Source organism: Lytechinus variegatus, chromosome 7 (genome assembly GCF_018143015.1).
Source record: "Lytechinus variegatus isolate NC3 chromosome 7, Lvar_3.0, whole genome shotgun sequence".
Classification (NCBI taxonomy): Eukaryota; Metazoa; Echinodermata; class Echinoidea; order Temnopleuroida; family Toxopneustidae; genus Lytechinus; species Lytechinus variegatus.
The window spans coordinates 10,332,553-10,346,516 of record NC_054746.1 but is presented as its reverse complement, the minus strand read 5'-3'; the positions used below and the strand labels follow the sequence as shown (position 1 = coordinate 10,346,516).

The following is a 13,964-nucleotide window of genomic DNA, read 5'->3' as shown; positions in this document are numbered from 1 at the left end:
TCATAAAGCCATACTGACATCATCTCTTTCCCAACACCAAACGTACTTACTCAGTTTGAGTGGTGGGAATATTGGCCCATATAGGACCTGAATGAGCTGAGCAGTGAGCACTTTGTTGATGCGATTCCATTGGGCTACCGTGGCAGGATGATGGCGCCATGTACAGCACATCTCACGAAAGGTTCTCCACAGCGTTGGGGATGGGAAGCATCGAGCACAGGCGAGAAGCCATACTTCAAACAGAACACTCAGTAAACGCTCACACAACTGCTCTGCTAGACTACCTACAGGAGAAATAAAGGCAAAAAATATACACTTCTAAGCATTGCAAATAGTACATCATTTACAAATAGCTATCAAGATCTTTTATTAAAGGGCAATAGGTGATACCAACGATGTCAGTGTTGAACTTATCAAATTGTCCCAAGATCTTTACCCCGATTTCAACATTTCATAACATTGTCTTAACAATATACACCCACTCCAAAGAATAATGAATTTGATCACTCTTCTCTTAAATACATCAACTAATCAACTTGTAAATATTTTGAAATAGTATATAAATCTATAAATCTGATACCAAATTAAGAGCTCGCCTGCAAGCAGACTCAAAATTAGAACTCTTGTAAACTATACCATGTTAGGCGCTATATAAGCAAGTATAATTATTATTATTATTAAATATGCATGCAACAAATGAATCGCTGAGAGCACAGAGAGTGACTTTTACAAAGATTTCTATTTACCAATATATCAAGTAGACATCATAATTTGACATCATACCAAAATGTTGAATATAATTTGTTATAGTTATATGTATGATGACTTCCAGCAGACAAGCCTAAAGGGCTTCTGGGAGGACTGTCCCCTTCAAATACTGCTAAAATAGATTTAAAAAACTTTTGAAAAGAAGACTTTACTAGATCGAATAAAACACTGTATCAACTAATCAACTTGTAAATATTTTGAAATAGTATATAAATCTATAAATCTGATACCAAATTAAGAGCTGGCCTGCAAGCAGACTCAAAACTAAAACTCTTATAAACTATACCATGTCAATGAGAGACTAGACTCCAAACTCTGTGTGTCAAAACAAATGGTGGGAGTAACCACACTACATGAGTGAATCTATTCTCCAACTTCAGACTCTGTATTATACACTATGCACAGAGCAAGGTATACACTATGCACAGAGCAAGGGTATGTGCCCGCAGAGTAGGTAAGAACATTTTAACCTCATTCCTGAATTACCTGACTCAAGTGGAGGAGAGAGCAAGGTGTGGTTGATAGAGAGCAAGAACCTGAGAAGTACTTCCCAGGTGTGTTTGGTCATAATGATACTCTCGGTGGCAACGGACTGAATGGACCGTAGTACACGATGGCATAACACTGCTTGCTTGTTGGTGTCATTCAGACCTGTGAAAAAAATACAGGCAAATAATAACAAAGAATAATTTATTGGACTGAATGGGGCATAATGCAATATTTTGCAACACTGCTTGCTTGTTTGCATCATTCATACATGTGAAGACAGAAATACAATGAATAAATGACAAACTAGACCAAAATTCCATATAATATAAATTCCCACCAAGTTGTCAATTACAATTAGCCCTTCTTTTTTATATTAACTTTAATTTACAAGAATTTTCTAGCTTCATAACTAGGTCTGTTGTGGATCCATATCTCTTGTTTCAGCATGTCTAATGTGGCAGATGCGGGTTATAAGAGCATAATACAGAAAAGATTTCAAAGATATTGACTGATGCTTAAGGCCCTGTCACATCGTTTTGTGCAAGAAGCCATGCGTGCGACTTCCGAGTAACTGTTTTTTGCTACCCACAGGTCACCCGCATTGATAGTACATGTATCTCGCTGTCACAGTGGAATTAGAACTATATTTACTTGTTCATATCTTAAAATAATAAAGATTAAGAGGTGGGACAGAGAGAGAGTAATAACATGCTTTTAGTGCCATTGGTGGTGCATTGTGGTGAATGATAGTGAAAGATGATTAATAATAATAATAATAATAATAATTGGATTTATATAGCGCTTTTTCCAGAGGATACAAAGCACTGTTAATTGCATAAGACAAGTTAAGGTTTATGGTTATATAAGTGTGTTTTGAGATTAGTGATAAAATTGAGGATTAATTTTCTAATGTGAACGAGGTCATGTTTTTATTCTAATAGGACAGAGGTCATTGAAATGTGTGCGAGTAGATTTGCTGAAAGAGGTTTAATTTCTTAGTGTGAAAGCTCTAGTCTATAGAATCCTCAATGCAAGAGTTAATTGAACTACATGCCTTATTTTATTCAGCACAGGATAGGTTTTTGTGTTATGGAATTTTCAGGTGCAAATATGCAAATTAAGTTTGGACATGTTACTTGTACTGAACATGTAGAGAGATACACTTGGGGCAGACACACCCAGCCAACTAGAGAAGGAGGACATGCTAAGCCTGGGCATGGATCCTCTGCAGATTATATTTGATTAATTTTATTATTTTATCTAGTTTTGTATATCTTCTTATAAAAAAGTTCTCAAGTTTGAAATCAGAAGAAGAACCTGTTTTAAAAGGGTACAATCGTCAATAGCTCAGAACAAGCACCGGTGAGTTGACTTTAGAAATTTTGTATGTTTTGAAAGTAACAAATTATAATGTATGTGAAAGACAAAATACTTAAATGATAAAGGATACTTTATCATAGTAAATGGATGATTCTTTATGACCTATTTATGAAGTATTTGAGTAAACCATTTAATAGAATTGTTTGAACTTTATCCTTAATGAACTTTTAGAAAACTCATATCAACATTTCAAGAGATTGTATATTCATAGGGAGTCACTGAACCTTAAATCGAGTATGGAAGGATGCCATAGATGCTGAATAATTTAGTCAGATGCTTTAATGCTTTAATTATGAATAAACTAATCATAGCACCTGAACCATATAGTAGTGTTTTTTAGATGGCATGTAGTCTGGGGCAGGATGCATCCCCATCCAATCCTAAACTTCAACGTACATGGCGGAGAAGCATGGAGTGCTGTTTAGCGATTCTCCAGAGTATGAACTTTTTGTCAAAGACGGAACAAAGTGGTAAAGTATGGAATTGAGACAGTGAGCGTGAATGGATCCTTTGAACAATTATCATATGCGCATATTTTCCTTTATCAGAAATGGTTCAGAATAGAATGTGGTTAGATGATTATAGATATCAAATAAATAAGTTGGTATTGGATTAAGAGAAGGTTAAGAGAGATCATGATCAGGTCAGTGCGGGTTCTGTTTTGTGAAGAGCCTTAGCGGCATTTATGGTTGTGCAGCATAGAAATTATTTGAAGAACATTGTTATATGGAGAGAGATATAGCATAGTATGCTTGATTTAATCTGATTTAAAGCCATGGCTGATGTAAATATTGTTTTTATTTAGTTGTTCCCATGTGACACTCGCACTACAGTGTACCTCACAAGCAGTTGCCCGCAGAAGTGGGAGCATGTCTGATTTGCATGCAGAAAAGATTTGAACATGCTAAAAACTTTGTTGCGGGTAAGTTGTGGGCAATCACTCGAAACACTTGCACGGAACAATGTGACAGGATCTCAAGAAACAAAGGTGATGTGGACATGTGTTTGAAGAGGAAACATACAGCTATATGTAAATGGTTCACAGCTTCTATTTCTGATAACTCTGAATAAGATTGTGAAATGTAATAAACATTTTATTAAAATTATTGTTTATATCGTAACAAGAATTGGGTTAATAAAATCTCATTTCCACAGATGCAGACAGTTGCAGACCGTGACCCGGAGGAGACAACTGATTGGAGGGGCACTGTATTGTTTGTGAACAATGCTGTGCCCCTCCAATGCTTTTTCTCCTCCAGGTCACGGTCCACCACTGGATGCAGATGGGTTTAGCTCTCAAGCATATGTTCCAGTTATTCATCAATTCATCTTATGAATAGTATTATCAAACAAGTGTAGATTGTGTATTGGGAGAAAATTACAATGGGAGATCTCAAGTTCAGTGTTGACCTTTTGGTGGTGTTAGGCTACTCTTTATATGATCAAAGCACAAACCTAAAAATAAGACTGATCTTAGAATAGGCCTATGCCTCACTTGGTGTTGAGTTATCAATAATGTGATTTTGACCATTTTTATTCTCTGATCAGGTTATGGAGCTATGAAAGGCAAATAAATAGAACTTAACATCAACACCAGACTTAAGAGTGAACTTGAAAACACTGAATATTCTTGGTACTTTACCTTGTTTTCTAGGTTTGAATAGGTTGACAAGATGCTGAAAGATCCTCTGAATGTATGGATTGGGATCTTTGCTCAGTGGTGTGGGTAAGCTGGGCTGGGGTATGGTCAATGCTTTCAGCCATTCACAGTATACACTCACACAATCTCGAATTGCTTCATGTTCATTCAAGGGAAGGCTCAGCCCAAAGCAAATCACCTGGTAAAACGGACAAAAGGAATTTTAAAAAGTATGAATCAAATGTGATTTTTTAATCACAATGCAATACCCATAGTATGTCAATTGTGATTATCACCATGATATTGCAATCATTTGCAGTTCTATTGCCATGGAAATCATCTCAATATTGCTTATTATTTCTCTCTTACACTACTATTGCAAAAGTACAGAATTCAGAAAAAAAAACATATCCTTTCTGACAAGAATATTGGAAACAAGTGTTAACTGATCAAAACAATAAGCCAGTTTGTAGTTCCTTTCTGCGCATGCTCAAAAGATTCTGCGCATGATCAGAGGAAGGTCATTTGTACTAAAGTGACAAGATGGTTTTAAATTAGAGGGGAAGAGAAATCTAATGAGATAAGCACCAAATCTGATGTCTTGATTATTCATATATTCTTTTGAATAGTGGTTTTCATTTACATCCACAAAAAACAATTATGCATCCACGAACGACTGGTATTTCACAGTTTGCAAAGTACATTGTACAACATGCTATGATATGTTCAAAGTAGGAATGAAACAAACACCTTCATGAAGCGTTCATTGGTGTGCTATTCTAGTCACCTGGTCTATTCAATTTCTTCATCCTGCTATGTTAGGCAAGCTTACGTAATATCTTGCTTTGAAATCTGCCTATCATAATGAAAGAAATGAAAGGTCATTTGACCAAAATTGTCCATGAAGTAACTACGATTACGAACTAGTCTATTATCAGTAGAGGCGCTGGTCAGAAAATTGGGATCATCCCAGTTTACAGGGACTGTCTCAGTTTATAAGGATTTCTTCACACAAGAAATCTAGGAATGTTCATTCACCTGTCAAGTGCCGACACCAATCAAGTGTGCTAGTCAATGTAAACATATCACGTTTCATAACAAGATTATTGGAAGACGGTAAGTCATGAAAAATAGACGGTGAACTGGGGGGAATTGGGGTCACTGAATTTATTTTTAGCACTCTCAATTTCCGTAATTGCTGTCTTTGTCCTGTAGGGGGAAGTGAAAAAAAAACGTCCCCATAAACAAGGACAGTCTCAATTCATCAAGACATGATTTGTCCACTCATTCAATGAACAAGGTTATGAGGATATCCTTGTTTTCTGGGACAATCCCAATTTTTGGACCAGCGCCTCTACTGATTATCAAGCGTGTTGTTTAGTTGTGTGTTGGTCACCTCGTACTTAGTGTGAGTGCCTTTAGGCATACATCAGCTTTGTCTTTGACCATTGTTTTATAGATCTAGAATGAATCTCATCTGATGCGTTTATGCCCAGGAGGCCCTGCATCGTATACATCCAGATCCTTTATTTTTATAATTTTTATAATATTTTTTTCTGCAATTCTGTCCCTGGACATGTCCATGAATGACCCACTCACACATTTTTTGAGATAAAGTTACATCTAATTTCTAACTTTTTTGTCAAACAAAGATATGGTGTACAAAGGGTTAACAGTGCCAGCTTTCCTATAATTACCTCCATTGTCCACTCTACTTGTTTCTCTGATTCAAGTGGATTACACGCAGCAGACCCATCCCCTCTCTGCTGAAGAGCTGCCAGCGACGCCGTACTTGCGGCCAACTGCTTCACCACCGACACGGCCACATCTCTCCCCACAGTTTCAGGAAACGTATGGAGAACACTGTGATTGCTTTGGTCCGTTTCGATCGCCTCTTGCAAAGAAGCCCATCCAGAATACATCTTCAAATGTTATTTGATACAGACTCAAGAAGCTAGAAATATAAATACATCAAAGTATTTCACAAAATACCATAATAAACTTTTCAAAACTGTCATTCTTTAGTCCTTGTTTTGCTCGGTGTTGACTGTTGTTTTGCAGTTCACCAATTCACGCCCTCTGCGGCATTAGCGACTTGAGGGGAAAATTGAGAGAAGAGCCAGGAAAATGAGGTTCCGGGCGAAAAGATGCGTTCTTACTCTTACTTTATGCGTTGCGATATTTTTCATGCTCAGGACATTGATGTTTATTCCAGAGATGTCAGAGGAGGAAAAGAGAATGATTGATGAGGAAAGGGGAAAACGCAGAAAGGACGTAAGTATACTGCTGACCTGTCGACTTTTTGATTTCCTTAGTCCCATGTCGTGCATGTTTGTGTTGGTAACTCGGGTAACTCCGTCGCCGACTAATTCGGCGGCGCTGCTCGCGGAGCCGCACCCCGCCGGGCCTCAGCCTTACACGGGGGGGGGGGGGGGCACTCAAGGGTTCATTACCATGTGGCCATTGCCCATGGTGGGGGTATTTGTTGAGTTACCATCATATCTCGGTATGATGGGGTGTCCGAACTTCGCACACTTTTCAAAAATATTCATCAGGCTTAAATTTTTTTCACAAAATATTTATAATTTAGGCAAGGCCCAAGTAAAAAAAGAAAGTAGTTGATCGTCCGCGTTTTTTGAGAGTGGTGATGAGGGAGGTCCTTACTATTTGCTATCTTACTATTTTTTTTAAAAACAAGGAGGCATTTTCTCGGCCCTTTTTTTGACATCAGTGATGAGGGAGGTCCTTACTATTTACTATTTTTTTTGCTATTTTTTATTAAAATCGTTGTCAGGCCATGTCAAGCTCGAAATATGTGATCGATGCATGCTCAATATTAATAATAAATGAGTAGAAATGTATATATATATATATATATATATATATGCATAATATACAATTGATTGGAAATCTATGGAAAATGTATTATGTGATAAAAATCTATTGATGTATTTATACTGATGTATACCGGTACTGTATTGTAAAACAAAACGTTCATGTCAAGTGAATGATTTAAACGTTATTCTTGTAAAGGTAAAATGCATGGGGGGTGGGGTCATTTTATTACCATGGAGCCATGTTTAGTTTTCCAGAGCCAATCTCTTTTTTTTTTAGCTCTGGGCATGGTTTCGCATCGCAGTTTTCCAGCTGCTTGTATATTCATTTACATGTTGTTTAATACTGTTCAATTTTTATTCATTTTTAATTGATATCAAATGTTAAATGATGATTGAGTTAATTGTTAATTGTTCACATGGGCCTAATGTTTATTATTTTCATGTGTGTAACTGTAAGTGTTAGATACTAATTTTTACAATTTTCCATCAAATTGAATAGCTCAAGGAAGAATAAAGTTTATCAAATTTGGACAGAACTGGCACTTCTTGGAATCCCATTAATTATTTTCAATCTTCATAAAGAATAACCCACTTGAAATTATTTTTTTAAATATTCGATGCACTGCCTGCTGACGTTAGAAAATTAAATTCATTTCACAAATTCACATGTTGCCCCAGCACAGTCAATAACATCATCCCAGCACACAAGTCATGCATTAATTACCCAACAGAGTCACAACAAGCAGTCAATCACCGTAACACATATCGAAGTACAGGTGCTATCACTCACCAAAAACCCTGCCGAAATACAAATTTACGTCATTAAAACTGATTTTTCTGCGCCATATTTCCAAAGCATGCGACGGATTAGTTCAGATTCAGGAAGCGGGGTCCCCGAAAATGCATTAAAAATGAAGAAATGCGTGATCTTCCCCGAGTTTGCAAACTGTATTTTCACGCTATTTTATGATGGTATCTTCAAAATTCCAATAGAGAAAAACAAATCAGAATTTTTTTCTTTCTTGCAGTTATGGCGATATCGGACTTTGCAATTGTTTTTGAAGTTGCGAGAGAGTTCTCAAAGCACATGAGAGCAAATCGCTCACCAATTTTGTGATTTTTTTCGCTATGCAGCAGCCATAAAAAATAGTAAATATCAAGAAATTTGATGCTGCAATGAAAAAGGGAACATCACAATTTTTTTTTTTTTTTTTAGCCAATTTTTGAAAATAGTAAATATCAAAAATTTCCATGCGGCAGCCAAAATAGATGCGCGCGAGGACGATCAACTACTTTCTTTTATTACTTGGCCTTATACAAAACCAATTCAAATCAAGAAATAGTTACCACATTGACGGCAAGATCGTAAACTATAAAATCATGGACGAAAATGTAAATTAGGTCAAAGGATTTCGCCGGTATCGCAATCTCAAAATTCTATTCCGATTGGCGAATACTTGCTGTGCTGGAACTGCGCTGGAAAACCGTTCAGAAAAAGTGTGACCTAACTTCGCGGACCAAAGTTTTTGTGGAGATTTAAACAAAAACTCAAGCTCAAAAAGTGAAATAATTATATCAGATTGACGGCAAAATGGTATAGAATTGGTTGGTTCCACATTTAACTCACATATTTGATGATGATTTCTGCTTGCAAAATGGTGATATCATGATGCTTGTTGAAAATATCAGATTTCTTCAAAACGGGTGCTAACGGTGACAAATTTGCCGACCTTTTGCCAATATTTTCATGTATACTGAGTTCATCCTAAAGAAACTTACACCAAAGGGTAATTTTAGGTCACTTTTCACGTTGATGATGTCAGATTTTAAGGATGTTGGCTAGTTTTCTAGATAATGATAGTCCGCGAAGTATGGACGCACGCAAAGTTTGGACCCACTGCCATAAGTGTATTGGTCTAGTTCATAAAACATGGACATAAGAGTATCACTGAAACATCTTTGTGCAAGTTATAGTCGTTTTAAAGAAAGTCAGCACTGCTGCTATATTGAATCGCGTGATGCAGGTGAGACCGCCAGAGGTTTGTTTTAAGTAATGCAGCATATTACAGCTATCACATAGAATCCAATCAATAAATCAAAATTATGATAGCAATTAAAAATTCTCAGAGTTTAAGCAATATGTTTTCTCCTCAGGCACAAATTTGCATGTCCATTTTGCGTCGCTCCGTAACCATGTTTATGAATATTTGTTTCTCATTAATTCATTTGATCAAAATAACAAATGTTATCATTTTGAAAAGTGGGTTTCAGTAACTACTGTCAGGTACCATTTCTTGGCAAATAACTATTCAAATATGGGTGATATCGTTGTTTGAATGCAAAAAAGTTGTTTCTGAATGTCACTCCGTAACAGTGGAACTGCCCTAATGAAGGTATACATGTTCATCAACTCATCACTCTATCTAAAAATCAGGGGTGGTATTCTGAGATCCATTTTATCTCAGATAAAATAAAATATTTTATCTCCGTTAAAATCAATGAGATAAAATACCCTTAAAATCTCTCTGTCAAATTGGTATTCTGAGAACCATTTTATCTTCATTTTATCTCTGTAAGACACACCTATTTTTAAATCAATATCCAATTAGAAACGCGCTTTTATAGCTCTCTCATATCACTCAACCAATTAAAATCCATTCCGCCAGGAGGTGTGGCAAAGGGACCAGATTGCGTCAATTTATTGACTTCAAATACATGTACGCTTGCACTATAGGCATGCGCGTCTTTACGGAGATTTCTATTTAACAAAAATTAAATACTCTCATCTTTTTTCGAAGTCTATATCGCATCTTTTCAAGCATCATTTCAAAGACAATATTAGTAAAGAATGGTCTTATGAAATACTCTCTGATTGTACAGGAACAACGCTAAGGTGTTATTCTCAATAAATATATATCGGTAATATTTTTCTCTATTTTCATGTCACCATTTGGGGTTCATTCACCTTGAAATACTGGTGAAATCAACGTCGCAGAGATAAAATAGCCTCTACCCTCTTAAGTTTATTTTATTTTTTCTTCAAAGTAACATGGGCACAAGCACATCATCTGCGTTGCAATGGCCAGAACGCGATGGGCATGTGTACGCAGGCATTGTTCTGTTGCGTATCATCTGTAGATACGCAAGATAAAATTTATACGCAAGATAAAATCTAAAATTTTATCTGAGAGATAAAATCTCATCTCAGAATACCAATTTTTTAAGAGATAAAATAAAATATTTTTAAGATTCAAGATTTCAAGATTTCAAGATTTTATTAGAACAAATGATCGCAGCTTCTTACAGCTGAATTGGCATATGTTTTACAAAAGAACATGAAAATACACATAAAATCAACAAAAAGCGATGTTACAAAAGAATCAAGAAATTACAAAAATAGTTACGGTAAAATCATGATAATAATGAAGAAGTGATCTTAGCTTTGAAAAAGTACATTTGTTGGAAAAATGATTTATACTCCTAAAATAAAATTATTGTGATGTAATATGGGTTTAAAGAAGAATTAGAAGGAAATTTGTTGTAACGGCTTTCAGTAGATTCAGTATTGATAATTGAAAATGAGAAAAGAGCAGCAAAAATGAGTGTCTAATATGAGAGAAAGTTAAAGAAAGTAAGGGAAATAAAACGGAAGAAATCAAGAACAATTACCAATTATGCTAAATTAATGAAATTGTGAACTAACAAAAAACATTTTCATTTCAATATGTACGTACAATAAACGATGGATACAAAAATTGCCATGGTAATTAAAATTGTAAAAATTGATTTAAGAACAAATAACACCCCCAGTCAGCCACCTCTGACTCGACACTACACCACAAAACAGAAAACAGTAGATTCGGTCCAACGAATCTACTGCTCTCCGTCCCAGAATACAATACCGATCCAGAAGCAGCCGACTGGTACTGTGTATTGACAGATCTACAGTTTAGAGTTCAATAAGCGGACAAGGTACGGTAACGCGCTTTTGCGATACCTTTCCGTCCGACATCTAATTTCTGTGAGTCTGTGACTGTTTCGGAGCTCTCGATGTGATAACCTTGCAGGTGGGAGCCAATCACGAAAGTTCTTGAAAAGTTGTAAGGCAAACTTTTGACACAATTCATCTCTACGGTCCTTCAGAGTGACCAAGGTGCAACGCTTCATAGATAGTTCATATGATTCATACTCCTTACCTAACATCAATCTCAGTGCTCTCTTTTGGATAGATTCAATCGCTGCAATTTGTTAAAGATAAAATGACCTCAGAATACCACCCCAGGGACGTAAGATATTTCAATTTTACTGAACTACCGTACCTAAAATAGCATGTCCTTTTTGCAAAATGTCAGTTACCAACACATTTTGGCTCGCTGATGCATATCAATTGTGGTTGCCCTTAGTATCAGATTATACAGCAATGTTCACTTTATTAACTCTATCAAAAGCAAACTCCCATAATTTGTTGTTGGAAAGATACACACAATGAAAGATGCTACCGCATATGTTTGTCTTTATGTATGTATGTTTTTGTAAGGCAACATATAGTTTGTATGTTTTGTTATTATGAATTTCTGATCATGGAGTATGTGCCACATTGATGTCTGCTTTCTGAAGAAGGAGCAGTAGTGCCTATGCCTATTAAGAAAATATTGTGTTTGATATTATCAGATTCATGAAGAGTGTTTGGTCAATAGTAGGGGGGATCGGGGTTAGTTGGAACCCGAGGTGTTGTATTATTAATAGCAATAAATTGAGGGCAGTATTGCATAAATTTATTTTACAGGCGTTGAAGAAAATTACAATATTTCAACTTTACCTGCGTTCCAGCTAATCCCGATCTCCCCTATACCTCCATACAAGGTTATACATAAACTTGTCACTGCAACCAACATGCACAATGAGAAGGTGAAATAATTTTTTATATAGATTTTCTCTTGATCTAAGAGATATGATATAGTAATTTCCTTCTTTTACAGAACTTTATTTATCTCAAAGTAATGGATAGCTGTTGAACAGTATTGTTGGGTTTTGAGAGTGTGTTCAGTTTGCCTTGCACTTATACTGTAGTGTCTCTTGACCACAATTGTTTTGACAATTGTCTACTCAATCATGCATCAAATCTGAGTATTAATCATTACCACAAACTGGCAAAGTATACATCTGCTTAATACATGAACTTATGTGGTTTATTTGTTTCATCATTGAGAGTGATTATGTGGTTTGGTTGTCAATGAGACTAGCATTTTGATGTAACTTGAATGACCATCAAATATTTTGCATGTACATGTTGCAATGATATTCATCATAATATATATACACTGTAGGATGCATATAAATATGAAATTGGTAATGGTGTATGTTACTTGTTAATTCCATGTTATTTTTTTTTATTCATTATATTTCATTCATATTCAGTGGCAAAAATATATGTTAGATGAGTTTTCTTGTTGATCATTCCTTTTGCTGAAAACGTCAACAAAATTTGGTTGTTGTTAAGGAAAGTTATGACATTTCAGTTATGACTTTCTTGGGAGATGTGTAGTACATGGAGCCATTGATGTTGCACACTCAGTATTTGGTATTTTATTGTGTGAAATATATGATAATGTTTTATATTAAGAAGCTTATGATTTAACAAATAACATATCAATAATGACCATGATGTAAAAACATTCTACTTTTTTATTTTAATCATGGTTTATAATTTGGTAACTATGGACCACTTTCCATCATAATATGATGGCAACATCAGGCTCAAAGAACAATCTAAAAAAGTAATTCCATCTGTTTTAGATTGAGATGGTATTGCATGGTAAGAAAGAATTGAATATTTCAAAAAGAAATGTAAAAAAAATACCTTGAAGTCCATAATCTGATGACATCAAAATAATCAATAGTTGGAAAGGGATGGAATTTCAGCACTTGTTATTAAAGGGCTTTAATACCCCAGGAGCTCCCCCTTTGCCTGCTGCCACTTCACCATTTATTTAGGTCACTTTGTATTAAGAGTAAAGTATTGCCCCGTTAATGCCTTTAATAAATCCATGGAGCAAAGTATAATACTACATGTAACTTACCAACTGATGGATTCATAATTCATACATTTCATAATACATACATGTACACAATACAAGTTACCCCCTTATTTTGACTCTAGTGAGGCTATACTATGTACTATGGATGCTGGGGGGGGGGTTCTTATTTTTATTTGGCAACCAGTCAATTTGACTATTTTCGCCATAGTATATATCATATTATTAACGTTTGTTTTCTTAAAATGGAAAAAAGTAAAATTCAAATATTTCTTTTTCCTTTCTTTTTTCTTTTTCTTTTCTATGCTTTTTTTTTTTTTTCTCTTTTTTTTTTTTTTTTAGGATACTAGGATTTAAAGTCGAGTAGGTGTGTCTCACAAATTAAAACCAGGGCTATTGCTAACAATTTGCTATATAGGCCTACTAGTATGCAAGCAGGATGGAGATGACAGAAAAAGAAATTAGGAAAATCACAGCTCCAATCCTACACCCGTACAGGAGTATGGGGATACGTCTGTCCCGTTTGACATTTAGTCTTCACTCCAGACATGGTATAATTGGTTTAAAGTGTCAAATATGGGTCTGTTCTTGCAGACTACTTTCAGACCCCTCTGAAATCGTCAAATCATTTATTAAAAAATGTATATCTTATTTTATTTTCAAGGGCCATATACAAGGAAATTTTCAAAATGAAGAAGACGAGGATCATGTTGTATTAGACAGACCAATGGACACACCTGCAGTCGTAGGGGCTGTGTACAAGCACAATACTCTTGGTAAGCTTGCAACTGAAACACAAATACCACTATTTAATTT

At 35.5% G+C, this 13,964-nt stretch overlaps 2 protein-coding genes across 2 annotated transcripts in view; one reads left to right on the top strand and one right to left on the bottom strand.

Moving 5' to 3' along the window:
* The window catches only part of LOC121418418 (ral GTPase-activating protein subunit beta-like), a 43,035-nt gene extending 36,687 nt beyond the window's left edge, over positions 1-6,348 (bottom strand). Inside the window, exons 1-4 of the mRNA XM_041612264.1 lie at positions 5,974-6,348; positions 4,280-4,475; positions 1,255-1,419; positions 51-284 (exon numbers count right to left, since the gene is read on the bottom strand). Coding sequence (XP_041468198.1) covers positions 51-284; positions 1,255-1,419; positions 4,280-4,475; positions 5,974-6,198 — 820 coding nt within the window. The 5' untranslated portion in view covers positions 6,199-6,348. The remainder of the gene's footprint in view (positions 1-50; positions 285-1,254; positions 1,420-4,279; positions 4,476-5,973) is intronic.
* A 26-nt stretch (positions 6,349-6,374) lies between these two features.
* LOC121418417 (N-acetylgalactosaminyltransferase 7-like) overlaps positions 6,375-13,964 on the top strand; it is a 33,197-nt gene continuing 25,607 nt past the window's right edge. Inside the window, exons 1-2 of the mRNA XM_041612263.1 lie at positions 6,375-6,550; positions 13,813-13,924. Coding sequence (XP_041468197.1) covers positions 6,404-6,550; positions 13,813-13,924 — 259 coding nt within the window. The 5' untranslated portion in view covers positions 6,375-6,403. The remainder of the gene's footprint in view (positions 6,551-13,812; positions 13,925-13,964) is intronic.